At 46.0% G+C, this 20,464-nt stretch overlaps 1 protein-coding gene across 1 annotated transcript in view; it reads left to right on the top strand.

Annotated features, from left to right (window-relative positions):
• The window catches only part of JPH2 (junctophilin 2), a 240,205-nt gene that overhangs the window by 217,018 nt on the left and 2,723 nt on the right, over positions 1–20,464 (top strand). Inside the window, exons 3-5 of the mRNA XM_063959542.1 lie at positions 5,403–5,521; positions 13,305–14,167; positions 18,275–18,364. Of these exons, the coding sequence (XP_063815612.1) occupies positions 5,403–5,521; positions 13,305–14,167; positions 18,275–18,355 (1,063 nt within the window). The 3' untranslated portion in view covers positions 18,356–18,364. The remainder of the gene's footprint in view (positions 1–5,402; positions 5,522–13,304; positions 14,168–18,274; positions 18,365–20,464) is intronic.

Raw genomic sequence — 20,464 nt, 5'->3', positions numbered from 1 at the left:
CCATCGCACAGCAACAATCCACTTTGTACCCATGTGATGCGCGTGCACATTGCAGTGCATATGCATGCGCAGTTCAGCCCTGATCGCAGCGCAGCGAAAAAAACTAGTGTGCGATCAGGTCTGAATTACCTTAATTAAGTTGGGAGGTATGCAAGAACGATAATTTTTTTGTGGAGTCAAAAATATATAACATTTTGCTTTTTTTGCTTTAAGGTTTTTAATATAAGTGTGTGTTCAGAAAAAGCTTGTCAATTTCTTCCAGGATTCTATTAAATGCAGTGTTCCCTGTAAAACCAGCGACATGTGCCTTTCACTGGGGCCTCATCTTGTCTGTCTCCTTTAGCCTTATGAGAAGTCTAAATCTTTATATCTTTTTCAATATCCAATTACAGCAGTTTAGCAAGGTAATAGTATACCACTGAGCAGTGGCGTAACTAGAAATTTTTCTCCCCCAAGCCAAAAAATTCTTCGGCGCCCCCCCCCCCCCCCCTTCCTTCATGCTACATAATTGGGAGCAAGAAAGGGATAAATATGCGCGCGCCGAAGGCGCGCGCGACAAAATAAGGGGTATGGTTTCATTGGAATGGGCGTGGTTTCGCATAAAGGGGCGTGGCATTGCAGGAAAAGACTACCTTATACCCCAGTTCTGCAACCTGCACGCCCATACGTTGGCCACCACAGGAAAGAAAAATAATCCTGATTCATGCCCCTTACATTATTTGTCATTTTTCCTCCTTATAGTAATGCCCAGTATACATTATTCCACATACTGCAATGGCCCTTAGACATTATTCCACACACAATAATGCACGACACAATATGCACACACTGTAATGCCCCCGACACATTATGCCACACACCGTAATGCCCGTGACACATTATGCCACATACCGTAATGCCTGTGACACATTATGACAGGAATCGCAATGCCCGTTATACATTATGCTACACACTGCAATGCCCCTGATACATTATAGCACATACAATGTCTGTGACACATTATGACACACACCGCAATGTCCGTGATACATTATACCACAATGCCCGTGATATAGTATACCATACACCGTAATGCCTGTGACACATACCGCAATGCCCTGCCCGTTACACCCTATGCCACACACCGCAATGCCCGTTATGTATTATGCCACACTGCAATGACCCTGAGACATTATACCACATACCACAATGCCCGTGATATAGTATACCACACACCGTAATGCCTGACACATTATGACACACACCGCAATGTCCGTGATACATTATGCCACACACTGCAATGACCCTGAGACATTATACCACATATCACAATGCCCGCGATATAGTATACCATACACCGTAATGCCTGTGACACATTATGACACACACCGCAATGTCCGTGATACATTATGCCACACACCGTAATGCCCATTACACATTAAGTCCTACAGTAAGGCTTCTAATTACTTTTCAATTACCTGCTCGTTGTCAGGGGTTTCATGCACTGGGTGTCATGCTCGTTGCCAGGGGTTCCGTGCTCTTGGTTCCATGCACGGTGCCAGGGGTTTTCATGCTCAGGGTGTCATGCTCGTTGCCAGGGGTTTCATGCACTGGGTGTCATGCTCGTTGCCAGGTGTTTCATGCACTGTGTGTCATGCTCGTTGCCAGGTGTTTCATGCACTGTGTATCATGCTCGTTGCTAGGGCTGTGCTCCCAGTGCCACATATGTCCCCAGTGCCAGATATTCCCCCACGGTGCCAGGTACTCACATGCCCCAGTGCCAAATATAGCCCCCCCCCCATGTGCCAGGTACACATATACCCCCCCAGTGCCACATATGCCCCCAGTGCCAGATATTCCCCCCCAGTGCCACATATGCCCCCAGTGCCAGCTATGCCCCCAGTGCCATATATTCCCCCCCAGTGCCAAATATGCCCCCAGTGCCATATATTCCCCCCCAGTGCCAAATATGCCCCCAGTGCCAGATATGCCCCCCCCCCAGTGCCATATATGCCCCCAGTGCCAGATATCCCCCCCCCCAGTGCCATATATGCCCCTAGTGCCAGATATTCCCCCCCAGTGCAATATATGCCCCCAGTGCCAGATAATGCCCCAGTGCCAGATATCCCCCCCCTGCCAGTTATTCCCCCCCAGTGTCATATATGCCCCCAGTGCCAGATAATGCCCCAGTGCCAGGTATCCCCCCCCCTGCCAGTTATTCCCCCCCAGTGTCATATATGCCCCCAGTGCCAGATAATGCCCCAGTGCCAGATATCCCCCCCCTGCCAGATATTCCCCCTCAGTGCCATATATGCCCCCAGTGCCAGATAATGCCCCAGTGCCAGATATCCCCCCCCCCCTGCCAGTTATTCCCCCCAGTGCCAGACATCCACCCCCCCCCCCCCCCGCCAGATATTCCCCCCCAGTGCCAGATAATGCCCCAGTGCAAGATGCCCCCAGTGCCAGACAATGCCCCAGTGCCAGATATCCCCCCCCTGCCAGTTATTCCCCCCAGTGCCAGATATCACCCCCCCCCCCCGCCGCCGTTTTTTGGAGGGACACGGAGGGTACAGCCTCTCCTGTGTCCCTCCTGCTGCATCATCTCCGGCGGCCGCGGGTCTAATAGGGGGAAGTGCCGTCCGTGAGCCAATTAGAGCTCACGGACGGCACTTCTCCCTATCAGACCCGCGGCCGCCGGAGATGATGCAGCAGGAGGGACACAGGGAGGCGCGGCTGTGCCCTCCGTGTCCCTGCAACAACCGGCGGAGGGAGGGAGAAAGCAGACTGACATGCGGACGCTTGTCCGCATGTCAGTCTGCTGTAAATCAGTGGCGCCCCCGCAGCCCCTCGCCCCCAAGCCACCGCGAGGACTGCGGGGGCAGTAGTTACGCCACTGCCACTGAGTGACAGAGCAGAGAGATGGTAGACATAAATATATATATATTTTTCTATCACACATGTCCGTGGGTTGATTAGTATGGAAAGTGTAAGTCTCTGAATGAAAAATAGCATTAAAGAATATAACTGAAATTTTGCTTCTTCAGTTCCTGCATTCAGTCTTTTACGTAATGTCTCTTTTTCAATAAGGCTTGTTTATGAATGTGCAAATATAGATCCTCACAATGCACATGCTGTTTTGAGAGGTCTTCTGGCTATTTTATGGTGACACACCATTTGTACAGATAGTGAATAGATCTGTGCCTAATGTTGATATTGGTAGTGCGATCATAACGGTTGCATCCTCTGATGAAAGAAACTGAATGGAGGAGGTGCTCTTTTTATGAATTAACACACACAAAGGTTTCTTTTCTTTTTTAAATAAATAAATCTATTTTATAACTTAAATGTTCATTTATCATTAATGGAACAGATAGTGCAGATATTGGTGGTCCCTTGCACTGCACATCTGGAGAGACTGGCCCAGCAACACAGTTTATTAGCTTTTACCATCCTACAGCTGTAGAGAATGGCCCAGCAATGCAGCAAGTCAGATCTTACCATCCTACAGCTGGAGAGGCCGGCCCAGCAACGCAGAAAGTTATCTCTAGCCATCCTACAGCTGGACAGACTGGCCCGACAATGCAGTAAGTTTAATATATATATATATATATATATATATATATATATATATATATATATACTGCTCAAAAAAATAAAGGGAACACTAAAATAACACATCCTAGATCTGAATGAATGAAATATTCTTATTAAATACTTTGTTCTTTACATAGTTGAATGTGCTGACAACAAAATCACACAAAAATTATCAATGGAAATCAAATTTATTAACCCATGGAGGTCTGGATTTGGAGTCACACTCAAAATTAAAGTGGAAAAACACACTACAGGCTGATCCAACTTTGATGTAATGTCCTTAAAACAAGTCAAAATGAGGCTCAGTAGTGTGTGTGGCCTCCACGTGCCTGTATGACCTCCCTACAACGCCTGGGCATGCTGATGAGGTGGCAGATGGTCTCCTGAGGGATTTCCTCCCAGACCTGGACTAAAGCATCCGCCAACTCCTGGACAGTCTGTGGTGCAACGTGGCATTGGTGGATGAAGCGAGACATGATGTCCCAGATGTGCTCAATTGGATTCAGGTCTGGGGAACGGGCCATAGCATCAATGCCTTCGTCTTGCAGGAACTGCTGACACACTCCAGCCACATTAGGTCTAGCATTGTCTTGCATTAGGAGGAACCCAGGGCCAACCGCACCAGCATATGGTCTCACAAGGGGTCTGAGGATCTCATCTCGGTACCTAATGGCAGTCAGGCTACCTCTGGTGAGCACATGGTGGGCTGTGCGGCCCCCCAAAGAAATGCCACCCCACACCATTACTGACCCACTGCCAAACCGGTCATGCTGGAGGATGTTGCAGGCAGCAGAACGTTCTCCTTGGCGTCTCCAGACTCTGTCATGTCTGTCATATGTGCTCAGTGAGAACCTGCTTTCATCTGTGAAGAGCACAGGGCGCCAGTGGCGAATTTGCCAATCTTGGTGTTCTCTGGCAAATAACAAATGTCCTGCACAGTGTTGGGCTGTAAGCACAACCCCCACCTGTGGACGTCGGGCCCTCATACCACCCTAATGGAGTCTGTTTCTGATCATTTGAGTAGACACATGCACATTTGTGGCTTGCTGGAGGTCATTTTGCAGGGCTCTGGCAGTGCTCCTCCTGTTCCTCCTTTCACAAAGGCGGAGGTAGCGGTCCTGCTGCTGGGTTGTTGCCTTCCTACGGCCTCCTCCACGTCTCCTGATGTACTGGCCTGTCTCCTGGTAGCGCCTACATGCTCTGAACACTACGCTGACAGACACAGCAAACCTTCTTGCCACAGCTCGCATTGATGTGCCATCCTGGATGAGCTGCACTACCTGAGCCACTTGTGTGGGTTATAGACTCTGTCTCATGCTACCACTAGAGTGAAAGCACCGCCAGCTTTCAAAAGTGACCAAAACATCAGTCAGAAAGCATAGGAGCTGAGAAGTGGTCTGTGGTCACCACCTGCAGAACAACTCCTTTATTGGGGGTGTCTTGCTAATTGCCTATACTTTCCACCTGTTGTTTATTCCATTTGCACAACAGCATGTGAAATTGATTGTCAATCAGTGTTGCTTCCTAAGTGGACAGTTTGATTTCACAGAAGTGTGATTGACTTGGAATTACATTGTGTTGTTTAAGTGTTCCCTTTATTTTTTTGAGCAGTGTATATATACATTTTATTTTATTTTTTCTAACTCAATATCGATACAACCTTAACACCTTAGACTTAGAGCATACAGTTCTCTATTTGGCACACAAATACTGGGTTTTAGTTTGAAGCAACTCAGGTACAGGTGTGTAGGAATGTCTGACAAATGTATATTTTATGTTTGACTATCGAATGAAAAGAAAAATAATTCTATATATATTTTTTCCTTCAGGACAACTCATGCTAAAGCCAAAGCAGAAGGAGCAGAACAGGCAGCACAAGCAGCAAATAATGAATCCAGTTTTTCAAGAACGATGGCAAGAGAACTCTCTCCAGACTTTCACCAGCCAGGTACATGTGATGAGTCACCTCAGTAAACTAGAGGTAGATGTACCCAAAATCATGATGCAAACATACTGTAGTATCTGTGCTGAAGCACGCAGCAGGCTATCAGATATTAGACCTTTATTACATTTCTGTGGTACAGTACTGTTCATTCTCAGAATTTCTGCCTCTCGTGTAAATTTTTGTCTATCATTATTATTTGTTTAATAAAGTGAAACTTAAAAAAATGAGTTAATTGTAAAAAAATAATTAAGATATGGTACATATTTAATTATAATTGGAAGTGTACATAAGTTTACATATAAAAAGTTGATCAGTAGATAGACTCTTAACTGCGCAGGAACACAATTTTTCAATGGTCCCTAATTTCCATGGAAAAGTGGGTGCAGTTACATTATGTACTTATGTTTCGTCATGGTTTAAGCAGCATTACTTGAGCAGATGGGATGATGGTCTGTTTGGATCAGTGGTGTCACCTAAAATACTTTTAATTTGACATTAGTTATTTGATAGGCATAGTTAGTAATACATGAGAATACTGATACACCGGGATATTCAATTACCCCAACTTGCTGTCGGGTGGGGGTATCTAATTAGCCCCGATAAACTGGCACGTGCCGCGGCTTATCTGGGATTTTGTTTCACCTGCCTCCGGCAGACAAAGCAAAATCCCCGATAACAGCCCTGTTTTCATCCGAAAACGGGGCTATTTCACCCGGAAATACACAGGTTTCACTGAACATGTGTGTTTACGGGTGTAAATGCACTTTTTACCGGCCAAGCTAATCGAATAGCCCGACCGCAGCACCCGATGAAACATCGGGGTTTTTTACTCCCGATGTCTCTTCGGGGCTATTGAATATGTATGACAGTCTGCAATCATCGTCTGTCTCTTTAGTCTATTTTTCCTTAAGTGACTGGAGTACTTCTCATTCGGCTATTTTCTTCTCATAGTGAATGTACAAGTAATGTTTTATTTATTCTCTGCTTTTATCATGTCTCTATTACCCATTCATTCTGCACCGAACAGACGTTTTAATCTGTTTCTTAGCACCTTTACGAATTATCACACAAACAATGCATGGTCACTGCAAGCTTCAGCTAAAAGGGTGAATTTGCTGTTGCAAGATGTTATGGTATCTGTCAATTGCTTTGTTCACAGCTGTAATTTTGTCAACTGAGGCTTGTAGTTTACTTTTTGCTGTGCTACTGACTTGAAATTCTGTGTAAAATAAGACAGCATGTAATCAGAGCCTGGTCACGTAGATGGCCGTCTTGTGGAGGTTGGAACAAAGCATTTGTTGGATGAATCAGAAGCACATTATGGCTCTTCCATCATTCACATCTACTGATTCACTTCTCTGTAATTTCATGCATCTTCTGTGCAACTTATATAATGGCATTTTTAAACAAAGCCTGCTGCTATCTTGTGAGTCATTACAGCGCGATAGCTCAATAATGAAATACTAGGTGCTTCATCGCGCCCTACGGGCGCTCTTCACACCGTCGCAAGGGGCTACACCCCCTTAACCCTTGCATGCCTTTCTGGGGTTCAATATTTGTGTTATATGGAGTATTACTTGCATTCCTTTGTTAGTGGTTAAATATTGCACAATGAAAGGGCCTGCGATGGTGAAGGAGGCTCAGCCCCTTGCGACGGCGTGAACAGCACCTGCAGGGCACGATGTACAGAATGTAGCAGGTGCGGGGGGGACTGCGGATGGGGGAGGGTGTCTGTAGATGCTGCGGGTGGAGGGGGCGGAAGCGGGGGGGGCCCGGATGGGGAAGGGTTGGGAGGTGCTGCGGGTGGGGGAGGGGCAGAGGAGTGGGGGCTGCAGAGGGGGGAGGGGTCCAGAGGCACTGTAGGTGGGGGAGTGGCAGGGGTGCCACGGGTGGGACAGGGGCAGGTGCGGGGATGTTGCGGATGGGTGAAGGGTTCCGTAGGTGCTGTGGGATGGGAAGGGGCGGGGGTGCCAGGGGTGGGGTAGGGGGTCCGGAGGCGCCGTGGGTAGGGGAGGGGCAGGTGCGGGTGGTGCGGTGGATGGGGAAGGGGGTCCGGAGGCGCTGCAGGTGGTGGAGGAGCAGGTGCGATAGGTGGGGGAGGGGTATGTGAGGGGGGGAACCGCAGATGGAGGAGGGTGTCTGCAGATGCTGCGGGTGGAGGGGGGCAGGTGTGGGGGGAGACATATATGGGGGGTGGATGGTGGAGGGGGTCTGGAGGTGCTATGGGTGGTGGAGGGGCAGAGGAATGGGAGCCACGGGTGGTGTAGGGGGTCTGGAGGCACAGCGTGTGGGGGAGGAGTGGAGTGCCGCATGTGGTGGAGGCGAAGGTGCGGAGGTGTGGTGCCTTGAGGAGGGGTCTGGAGGCGCTGCGGGTACTGTACCTGCCAAAAAGGTAGTTGGAGGGTATGCAGTAACAGGGCCAGGACAGAAGTGACAGGGTCAGAACAGGGGTGACGGGGCCAGGACAGGGGTGACAGGGTCAGAACAGGGGTGACGGGGCCAGGACAGGGGTGATGGGGCCAGGACAGGGGCGACGGGGCTATGACAGAAATGACAGGGACAGGATAGGGGTGACAGGGCCAGGGTAGGGGCGGCAGGTCCAGGACAGGGGTGACAGGGCCAGTATAGGGTTGACAGGGCAAGCACAGGGGTGACAGGGCCAGGATAGGGGTAACAGGGCCAGCATAAGGGTGAAAGGGCCAGGATAAGGGTGACAGGGCAAGGCCAGGGGTGACAGGGACATGACAGAACACAGGGCACGGGAGAGATTGGTATTAGGGACAAAACAGTGGTGACAGACAGATGTGTCTTACCGGAGTCACTGCTGCTGGTGGAGACTTGGCATGGCTGACTCTCTCAGGCTGTAGTCCTGCTTCCTCTGCCCGTCAGCATCCCTCCCCCCCTCCTCAGTCACACACCGCAGACCTTGCGCAGCTGCCGGGCACTGTGGTAAGGGGAGACTGGGAGTGACTGGTTAGCCCCCAGGAGACGCTGCGACTGGAGGGAGGAGGGGTTCATAGCATGCACGCGGCGTGGACCTCGCGGCTGCTGGGCACTGTGGTAAGGGGAGACTGGGAGTGACTGGTTAGCTCCCATGAGACGCTGCGGCTGGAGGGAGGAGGGGGTTGGAGCCTGCAAGCAACTCGGACTTCTGCAGCGCTACCTGCTGGCTAAAGTGTGTGAAGGAGCTGGCCGCACTTCACTGCGGGCGGCAGCGCTGCAGCTAGCGGTGGGGTTGCCAGGGCTGGAGATAACAGAGGCAGTACGGAACCTGCACAGCGGCAGGTGCCCCACAAAACTGCAGCTAAGAAGCGTGGAGTGTGCTAGAAAGTGACGCTCCTCCGCGCCAGAGAGACCCTGCTGAGTATGCTGATGTGGGGGGTCAAGCACACAGTGAGCCGGTGCCCGTTTGTCTGTACGGCATACCCCCTCACACACCCCCATACCTCCCAACTGTCCTGAGGTTCCGGCAGCAGAGCCAGATTAAGGGGGGGGGGACAAGGGGTACGTACCGTGGGCCCCACAGTTTTAGGGGGCCCCCCGGATGGAGTAGCTCTGTCCCAGTTTAGAAGCCCCCCGTCCTGCCAGCAACAGCGGCAGCATTGTGCTACAGTCAGCACACGCTGCTGCGTGTTGGCAGGTCTGTGGTGTTGCAGGGAGGCAGCAGTCTCCCTGCTTTCTTCTGCCTGTGCGGGGGTGTAGGGGGGAGCGACCACCACCTCTGGATTTAGCCATAGCTGAGGGGCCAAAATTCCATATAAAAAAAAAAATCCCGGAATTTGCATTAGGGGGCGTGGTCACGCGTCCCGCGATTAGGCCACGCCCACAGCCCCACAGCAGGCACAGCAATGAGATGGGGCTCCCCTGTCTCAAGTGCCCTGGGCCCCCGGACTCATAATCCGCCCCTGGAGGCATGCCAGCAGCTCACAGAGCGCTGAGCATGCCCCCTCACTGACGAAAATGGGGGCCCTACCGTGAAACCACGCCCCTTTTCGTTGGCCACGCCCCCTTTTCGACGCGCGTTTGTCCCTCCTTCTGCCTGAAGAAAGCTGGGAGGTATGCACCCCTGTCTGCCTGAAGAAAGCTGGGAGGTATGCACCCCTGCCTGTGCCATGCCCATACTATCTGCTTCTGCTCCTAGTCTCCTATAGATTTGCCCAGATCTGTGACTCATTTGACTAACTCCGCCCAATGTTGTGACTCCGCCCAGCGTTAGCAAATGAGTCACAAAGTCACAGATCTGGGCTATTATATAGGAGATTGCATGTCTTCCCTCTGTCACTGTACTAACTGTGTTTTAGAAGTTGCTTCCTTATAACTTAGAAAGAGCTGATACAGTATATTCTTTAAGTCAATGCCACTTATGTGACTATGCTCTTAGGCTTAAATAAAATGAAACATGTATACGTCATCCCGTATAAGGCATTGCGTTGCGGCATAGTCAGCTGTTGAGATTCCAGCGTTGATATCCTGCCCGCCGGGATCCCGACAGCTGGCAAATTAACAGCATCCCCATATAAGGACTCATAAAATGTAATCCAACACAGTTATAATTAGAAGTCCCGTGTATTTACAAAAAAATTTAAAATAATACTTAGTCCGTGAAACATATAGAGAGAGGTCTATGAGTATATATTGTTCTATTCCTCTTCTTCTGTAAATAGTCTACTCAAAAACAGAAAGAAAAAGAGAAACAACTCATGGGGGTCTATTCAGCAAGAAAGTCAATATTGCCTTGATCATTATCAGTGAAATATTGACACGTAAAAAAATGTTTAACATTTTTTTTTATCAGGTTATTCAACATAAAACTTTGCAGGAACTGTGGTTGCGGTAACAGCTGTTCCTGCGAAGTTCTATAAGGCCTTGTTTTTGGAAATTCTAAAACAAAACCTTCAGTTTTTCCTTCTGCGCATGCTCAGTCATGCTTTTACTTAGCAATGCTGATAGTCTCCTATGCGCATTGTTAAGTCTATAGTGTAAGGAGCCTCTAAATTGATTAAAATATGTATATAAACTTTGTATTAGTTTGTATACATTTATATTAATGTGGTTTATATATATTTTATATATAAAATGTATTTTTAAAATGTCTATATAAACCACATAACTATAAATGTATACAGACTAATATAAAGTCTACATACACATTTTTATCAATTTAGAGACTTTGGGAGGCTGGAGCTGGGCTTACAATTGCCGCTCCTCACATTTTCCTGCAGGGACAGATGGGAAAATGTCCCTCTGTCCTTGCATTTTTCCTCAAAAATAGGGATTTTCTTCATATATCGCCATTCTGAAATGGTGTTATATAAAGTAAATATTTTTCTCTAAGTTTAATGTTTTGTTGCTTGCTGAATAGCATAAAACATTAAACCACAGTAGAGATCAATGGAGCGATCTCTAGTGTCTGATGTTCAGCGAGATGTGTATGAACAGTGAAGATAATTCCGTTACCTTCTCCGTTAACCCTTTGCTGAATAGCATGGTAATGTAAAATATTTGGAAACACTCATTTCTGTATTTTTATCATGAAAATAAACGTCCTGAGCAGTGGCATCAGAAGGTGGGTGCAGGGGATGCGGCCCACACCCAGGTGTCCCCCTTGGAAGGGGTGACACCAAAGTGCCAGCTCTTCTGCAGTGACAGGAGCTGAGTGCTGCAGTGTGATAATCCTCTGCAGCACTCGGCTCCTGTCACAGATAAGGAGCCGCCACTGCGCTGCACAGTCTCCGGGAAGCAGCCAGCATCTCCAGTCCGTGTAAGCTGGACACGCCCCCGCAGTGAAGAGGAGATATGTGAGACCACGCCCCTTCACATCAGACCACGCCCCCTTTTCAGACAGTCGTGGCTCTGGTGAGGTGAGTGGGGGGGGCAGTAATGCAGAGTGCGCACCAGGTGTCACCACATCTGGTGACGCCTCTGATCCTGAGTAGATTCCTCAGTGTAGTAAGTCTTAGTGTATCCAGACGGGTGTAGCATTGTATGCCGGCAGACTGGCTCCTGGCGACCAGCATACCGGTGCCGGAATCCCGACCGGCCGGCATACCGACAGCGTGGTGAGCGCAAATGAGCTCCTTGCGTGCTCGCTGCGCTCGCCATGCTGCGGGCATGGTGGCGCGCCACGCTAAGTACACCACGCTATTTATTCTCCCTCCAGGGGGGTTGTGGACCCCCGAGAGAGAAATAAAGTGTCGATATGATGGCTGTCGGGATTCCGGCGCCGGTATACTGTGCACCTGGATCCCGACAGCCGGCAAACTGAAGACCACCCTATCCAGACATTCTTGGCGAATAGCAATATACTTTGGAAGGGTGATATTAGATGAAGATAGGAAATCCAACTCTCCCTCTGGTTAACAGAAATAGTGTACCCTACTCACTATCATCACCCTTCCAAAGTATATCACTATTCAACAAGGGTGTCTGGATGCTATAAGATGTACTTTGCTATGCGTTGTTTTTTTTTTCTTTTCTGTTTTTGAGTGAACTATTTACAGATGAAAAGGAATAGAACAATACTTGCTGATTTGCCCAGTTTCAACCGAGCAAAGGTTTGCTGGGTGGAACATTTTACCCCTTTTCACCCCCTTAAGAGACAATACTCTGCTGTATTCCTGCTTAGAGGGTGACTGTACATAACTGTCACAGTTGCCAGACCACCTGGCAGGGCAGATGTTCTGGAGTTGGCCAACTGCCACATTTTCAAAGAGCTCAGTGGTGATGCATTGTAATTGGCTGGCAGATATTCTGCCATATAACTCATAAATGAAGCAACTGATTACAATGCCAATATAATTCTGCACATCTATGGATCAAGAGCTTCAATTTGGTATATTATGCGCCCTGCTCAGACAATGCCTTCATAGAAATAAGTCACTTATGAAAATCGTCCTTACGCTGTTAATATATAAATATCGTCACAGACCTCTTCATGGGGGTAATCCAATTGATTTTTTCCCGGCAGCCAGCAGATGGCACCCAACAGAGCTAGTCAACTGTAGCTCCATTGAGCATGATCGTCTGCTGGCGCCAGCATTTCAGCTCACATCATCCGGGGGTAGTGAATTGAAATGCATGAAACGTGACCCATTTCAGTGCTCAAATGGGACTTTTCGCATCGCAAAGTTTGGTTGGTTAAGCCACTTTACATAGCTAAAACCAACCTCTATGAGTGCAATCAGTGTGATAAAAAAAAAAAATCAATTGAATATCGCCCCACGATCTCCCGTCACTATATGTTTCATGGACTAAGTATTATTTTACATATTTTTTGTGTGTAAATACAGTACATGGGACTTTTCATTATTTCAAACTTAATGCCAGAACCTATTTTTTTGTTATATTGCTATATTGATGATTTGGTGGTCCTTTTTCACTGGTAGCTGCAAAAGTGCCTGTTGCATTTTGGGACTCATAACTAGGTTTTTCTGTAATTATAGTTAGCGATAAGTGAAATTTCCTGTACATTGAGTTCGGTGAGAAGGTTCATTGATACAATTCTGTGGAACGCTGTTCTATGCTGCATTTGCATTTTGTGGTATTTCTAGTTCATAAACAGAGTCAGGATGATGATGATGATGATGATAATGATGATGATGGTCAGTTCATTGTGTTCTGTTGTTATAGTAGCAGCTATGTCTGTTGTTATAGTATGCAACATTTTGTGGTTAAGTGCTTAATGAGGATATATTTTGCAACAAAGTTTTAGGGAATTTAAGTAATTACTAATTATAATATTCATCACTTGTACCATTCCTATTTTTCTTCTTTTGTTTATTTCTAGGGCCAGAATACATAAAGAGAAAAATGCTTCAGGAGATTATAGAAAATGCTGAACCCATGGAACTAAAAGAACAAACGAATGTGACCAATGAAGAGCCACCTCCAGCAACACCTCCTGAAAGTCCTCCAATACAGGACAAGCTAACTGATGATATTTCCCCAGTGCGAACCCCATCACCTCCTTTGGCTGCAACACCTCCAGATGCTAAGAGACTTAAAACAAGCTCTCAAACAAGTCCATCCAAAACAAGAAACCAAACGATAACTGCAGATGTAAACAGGAAATATGAAAACCAAATGAAACCACTTCAACGGTTAGACAAAAAAATTTCTGAAACAGATGTGGAGTTTCATAAGGGCTATCACAGCTATGCTGTACGGACCTCACCTGTGACTCCTCCACTTCACTATGAGGAAAAAGCATTCCCACCTCCCAAAGCACCAACTGAGGCAAAAACTCCAGATATAAAGGAGGATAAAAAGGGTAATTTACCTTCCGAAAGACTTCAAGAACAGAAGACAGCTATAGAACCTGCTAAAAAAGAGTTTAAAGTTAAATCAAGTGAAGATGTGAAGTCAGATATAAAAGTCGATAAACCAAGTATAGAAGCCAAAAGTGAGACCAAGATAGTCCAGAAATCTGAGCCTAAAACTATCCAGAAAACTGAACCAAAGTTTGTTCAGAAACCAATGCCATCAAAACCAGAGCCCAAAGCAGTGGCAAAAGCTGTCACCCAAAAACCTGAGCCCAAAGCTGGAGTCAAGACTGAGCCCAAGGGATTAGCTAAATTTGAAACTAAAAGCCTTGTTAAAAAGGGTGCTCAAGCTGTTTCTGCTGCAACAGGAGAAGAGGAAATTGAAGAGGTATATAGCAATTTAATCTACAGTATACTAAGGTTGTCCAGCTATTTCCTTGTGGACTCCCATGTTGCCATATATACTCCACAGATGTTCTAGGATAAGAATAAAAGTGTTAATAGCTTGCAAATATATTTTAACAAATATGTGCACTACTCGTGAACAAATCAGGCAATTAAAATGCATCTAGATATTTAAAGGAGATTTCTCCTCAAATGTAATAACTAACCATCATTTTTTTTTAACATTGCTGAAATATGCAGCAACTAAACTAATGGGCTGCTATCTGTCTAGTGCGTTATAATTTGTGATTGGCTGTTACAGTTTAGTACCCCTTATGTAATGTGAGTATAAACCTTACAGACTAAGTGATTATGTTGTCCATAGTAACCAATCAGAGTCTGTCTTTCATTTTCTAGAATGCAAAAGAGAAATGAGAACTATGGGCCTAATTCAGACCTGATTGTAGCCCTGCAAAATTTTGCAGGGCTACGATCAGGCGCACTGACATGTGGGGGGACGCCCAACACAGGGCTAGTCCGCCCCGCATGTCAGGCCTGCCCTCCACCTCCGCAGAAATACAAAAGCATTGCACAGTGGCAATGCTTTGGCACTTCAGGAGTAGCTCCCGGCCTGCGCAGCTTTTGCTTGCTGGACGGGAGCTACTTGTCACTGCCTGGGTCTCAGCAGCTGCGTGTGACGTCACTCAGCAGCTGCAACCCGCCACCTGCATGGTCCCGCCTGGCAACCTCCTCTGCCTGTCAATCAGGCAGAGGCGATCGCTAGGCAACGACAGTCGTCAGCTGCCAGCCATGTGCAGGCGCACTGCGGCGCCGGCGCATGCGCACTTCTGACCTGATCGCTGCGCTGCGATGAATGGCAGCATGTGATCAGGTCAGAATGACCCCCTATAATCTGATTGTTGCTATGGAAAACACCAATACCTTTATACCCACTGGTTTTCTGTCAACAGCTGCAACCTTCATCATTGTTATTTTGCCACTTGCACCAGCTCTTTGCTAGGTGAAAGAGATCCCCCACAAATGGGCTTCCCCTCTCAGTACACACACCTCAGAATAGCATGGGACTCTAGCTACATCCCTACCTACCACACTTTCATGACTCTTGCATGAGAAAGACCTCTTGCATGGATGCCACCCAGTTGTCACCCGGTAAAGACTATTTCAAACAAAGGGGCAGATATATAGTACTACTCCTTGGAGAATGAAAATTGGAGAGAGATAAATTACCAGCCAATTAGTTTTTTTTACATGACAGTTAAGAGTTGATTGGCTGGTGTGGTCTCTCTCTCCACTTTATCACTCTCCAAAGCTTAGTACAGCTTGGCCAAAGAGAGTTCCAGCCGACTCAGAATCAGACAGACAGATACGCAAATGTGTAAATCTGCTTCTTTGTTTACTCTGTATGCTAAACCTCGCATCCATAAAAAGTGATGCATCAGACTCAGAATCAATCCCTTAGAGACCTGGGTAGCAGCAAGGTAGTCTGCATACCTTTTAACATCAAACCTTTACAAAGGTTGACCACTTTTGACAACCCCTTCTTAATCTTTCAACACTGCCTCTACTCACCCTCTGCCAGAAGTCTTGCAAATCAGCACCTCCTGCACACTACCCTTCCATGATGGAAATCCAGCAAATTGGCACCTCCCGCATCCATCCTTGCATCAGAGGTCTTGCAAATTGGCACCTCCCACCTCCACCTCACCGGAAGTCCCACAAATCACTGAAGAAGGCCTGACACTCCCACCCACTCGCTGGTGGAGACAGTTCTACAGATCTGTACCTCATAAGCCATACAAAGTGGTTAGCATTAAGTTAGAGAGAGAAATGGGAGATCAAGAAGGAAGCAAGATGGAGAGGGTAGAAAAAGAGATGGAGAAGAGAGGTTACTGGGAGGAAGAGAGGATGATAGGAGAAATATATAGAAATAGAAATGAAAGGAGGGGGTAGGTGGGAGGAAGAGAGAGAAATTGGAGAAAGAGGAGAAAGATATGAGAGGAAGACAGGGCAGTCGAGAGCTGGGATGGGCCCAGGTACTTTTCAGGGTGTGTGGCCTAATCACAGGAGGTGTGGCAATGTACCCTTAGAAAATAATATTGAAAAAAATAGTATTTTAAGCACCTCCATGGCCACACGACAGCCCAGTACACAGCAGCATGTGATGGGCTGAGGAAAAGAGCTGCAGCTGCTGCTGCTAGGTAAGGGGAAGGTGGCCTGGGCCCCTACTGGACCCTCACTGGGCCCCTCCATCAGACCTGGGCCCAGGTAATTTGTACCCTCCCCCCCCTCTCTCGGCACCACTGGAGGAAGAGGGGGAGAGAGAAATGGGAAGTAAAGGAAAAGAGAAAGATGGGAGCAATAGGGGGAGGAAGAGAGCGGTAGAGATAGAGATAGGATATAGATAGATAAATTGAAGTGGGTCAAAAGTTATGGTTATACTGATATCTAGGTTGCAGTCCTCACAGAGTTTGAATTCCGTTAAATTGTGAACCAGTTTGAATTACTCAATCTATCAGGGACAGTACAGAATATAAGGGGTTGTCATTTGTTTTACCATCATCATAGGAAGGGGTTCTTCAATCACTGTAAGGCTATTGAAGTTGCAAAATTCCTTCTATGGGAGTGAAGGGAAATCCACTCAAAATGTTTAAATATGGATTTATAAGCCTTTTTTTTCACAAGAAATGGTATCTGCAGCTATAATAAATAAGAACTTCAAGGTATTGTTTTTTGAGATTTTATTTTAACGTCCTCTGCATGAAATAGAATTTATGAAAGGTTGCACTTTGTATTATTCAACCTTGCTATGTAACTGGCAATAATAATTATGTATAATATGTTGCAATCCAGTTGTTTGGTCTACTTAGTTAATGGTTAAATCTGGTTGTATTTGTGAGCTACTGAGATCTCTATGTTGCATCATTTCAGCTATTTGGGTACCAAATCTTGCTGTATGAATTGGTACTATTATCTATTGGGTCAGCTGGAGACCTCACACACCTAAAATATAGAGCAACAGCTTGATCCTCCTCACTAACTGAATTTAATTTTTCTCTTGTATAAAAGTTCCATACACATTACCAGGGGCGGATTGGCCATAGGGCTCACCATGGTGCCTGTTTTGTGTGTTGTCATGTGGCTTTACCCCCCCCCCCCCCCTCCCCCCGAGACAGGCAGCCCACCGCACTCAGTACACTGCATTATTCCTATTCATTCTGTTACTCCATCTCTGCAATACAGCAACTCTGTCATCCAGTGATGCTGCCATGGCTACACGATGTGTTATACCTCTTGTGCTGCCCATGTAGGGCCACTTCTACAGAATTTTACAGGGCCAGTATTAGTTCCCAATCTGCCGCTGGTCTCAGACACAACTGCAGAAAAAGACACAAGGAAGGCTGCAACTGTGTACAATCAGGATCCCAACCCCCTCAACAGACCCCGACCCCCTCATTAGACTGCACCCACATTAAGGCTGCTTCCATACATTACTCAGGCTGAATTTCCATCCCAATCCACCACTGCAGATTACATTGTAGTACAAATGTATGTTTGTGTTTAGAGCATTAGTGTAGAAACAGAACTTATGCTGGGTACACACTGGTCGATATATCGCCCGTTCTATTGAACGTCCGATATAGTGCTGGCCTATTGGCCAGTGTGTACCAACGATATGTCTGTGAATGCCGTCATTCACAGACATATTGCGTCGACCCTGCAGCAGACACAATGACCCATATATCTACAGATATATTGGTGCATCGTTGTGTGTGTATGGACGGTCAGCCGACCACCCGTACACATGCTACAGCAGCCAGCGGTGATTGGCGGCTGAACTGAGCGGGCGAATGTAAGTGCCCGCCCAGTTCGTGATGTCAGTCATGACGGATCGGGCAGTGTGTATGTACAACACACTACCCGATCCGCCTATAGCTATATCTGCAGATTCATTGATCTGCAGATATATCTACCAGTGTGTACCCAGCATAAAATGTTATCTACTGTAGGTTGCAAAGTATTTCTACACAGAGATAGTAAATTCATGCCAGGATGATTAATGCAAATGACTGTTGTGTTTTCTGTATTTCAGAGACCTGATACTATCATGATATGCATGGTAATACTATTGAATATTGGTCTGTCCATCCTATTTGTACATCTACTGACATGAAGAAATAGAGTAAGTATTGATGCCAAATAAAACTTTTATTTCCTTCGCATACTGTATGTCAGATTATTTTTGAGTTTTTTAAATTAACATCTACGATAATACTTTTACAAGAGAATGCCTATTAATAAAAAAAGGAGAATTCCAATCTATCAAGATTCTTTTATGTATGTAAATACACGTCACCTTTTCGTCCATCAACAACAGTAGTAGGATTGTGGGAATCTCTCCTGGGATTCCTATCATTTAATTAGTTACACCCAGGGATGTCCTACTTGAAATCTGGAGAACATTCAAACTGAGAAACAGACAGAGTGGTGGGTTGCATTGATTAATTACTGCAGTGTTTTTCAACCATGATCTTCAGGACCCCTGATATTGGGGGAATGCAATTACCTGTGATAAATTACCGCGGATGAAAATGGGAGGTCTTGGGCTTTTCAACTGGACTCCCAAATTCCCTGATAACCTTGTTAACACCCATTAAAGTACCGTGTTAATAGGCATTAATGCACATAATCTGTGAAAAGTTAATGGGTTCATGCGTTAATGTGGTCGCGGCACCTGTTACCCCCGAGTTATCTGAGTTTTTGTTTTGACTCACTGAGGCAGGTGAAAAAAAATCCCAGATGTGTGCTGGTTTTGGGGCTAATCGGATAGTTCCGGAGGATAAATTATCCCGGCTAATTGAATTCCCCCATTAGTCTGATTAACAACATTCTGATAACTTGGCTCTTCTCTACTCATAATGAAAATGATCCTAATGTGGATGCCAGGAGTTCACAATGTATGGGAGGAAAAAGAGGGAGGAACAGAGACTGAGATATGTCTTATTTTACTATAAGAAGAGAGCTTTAAATAATTGTTCTGTTTTTGCGCTTAGATTTTGGAACTTTTCATAAACATGGCTCATATTTTTTAAAAGAGTAAGAAACCTTAACATAGAAATGTTTTCTCTTTTTTTGTCAATAAAAGCCAAATATTGCCTTCATCTGTTGCCAAATACAATACACCAATAATAGGTATCTATTCCAGGTAGTCCTATGAGAAAGTTCCATGACTGTGTCATTGTCCTATTTGAAGAATAATAGTTTCCTGTATTAATAGAATTCTGATCATAGGCGTGCGCAGCACATTTTATTAGGGGGTGCACGACTGGAGTGGCGTGACTAGCATCGCCTACTGGGCTAGAGTGTGTGAGTATGTATGTATGTATACATATATATACATACATACATACATACATACATACATACATACATACAGTGGTCGAAGTGGAAATTGTAAAGTGGGGTATGGAAAAGTGAAGGAATGACCACTCAAAAGGGGACGTGTCCTTCAGTATAGTTTGCTACATTACATACCCATTATACACATTATGCATCACAATAGTAGGACCTCTTATACTATCTAGTACTGGTGCCCCTTTCACTTTATAGCACACGGTATGAGCTGAAGTTCACATCATACCACACAGTATGAGCCGAAATTCACATTATAGCACACGGTATGAGCCGAAATTCACATTATAGCACACAGTATGAGCTGAAATTCACATTATACCACACAGTATGAGCCGAAATTCACATTATACCACACAGTATGAGCCGAAATTCACATTATAGCACACGGTATGAGCCAAAATTCACATTATACCACACAGTATGAGCCAAAATTCACATTATAGCACACGGTATGAGCCGAAATTCACATTATAGCACACGGTATGAGCCGAAATTCACATTATAGCACACGGTATGAGCCGAAATTCACATTATACCACATGGAATGAGCCAAAATTCATATTATACCACACAATATGAGCCAAAATTCACATTGTAGCACACTGAATGAGCCGAAATTCACATTATAGCACTCGGAATGAGCCAAAATTCACATTATAGCACTCGGAATACGACGAAATTCACATTATAGCACACGGAATGACACGAAATTCACACTATACCACACAATATGAGCCAAAATTCACATTATAGCACACAGTATGAGCCGAAATTCACATTGTAGCACACTGAATGAGCCGAAATTCACATTATAGCACACGGAATGAGCCAAAATTCACATTATACCACACAGAATGAGACAAAATTC

Source organism: Pseudophryne corroboree, chromosome 3 (assembly GCF_028390025.1).
Source record: "Pseudophryne corroboree isolate aPseCor3 chromosome 3, aPseCor3.hap2, whole genome shotgun sequence".
NCBI classification, from domain to species: Eukaryota; Metazoa; Chordata; class Amphibia; order Anura; family Myobatrachidae; genus Pseudophryne; species Pseudophryne corroboree.
The sequence above is the reverse complement of the archived record's forward strand: the minus strand, read 5'-3'. Positions and strand labels throughout refer to the sequence as shown.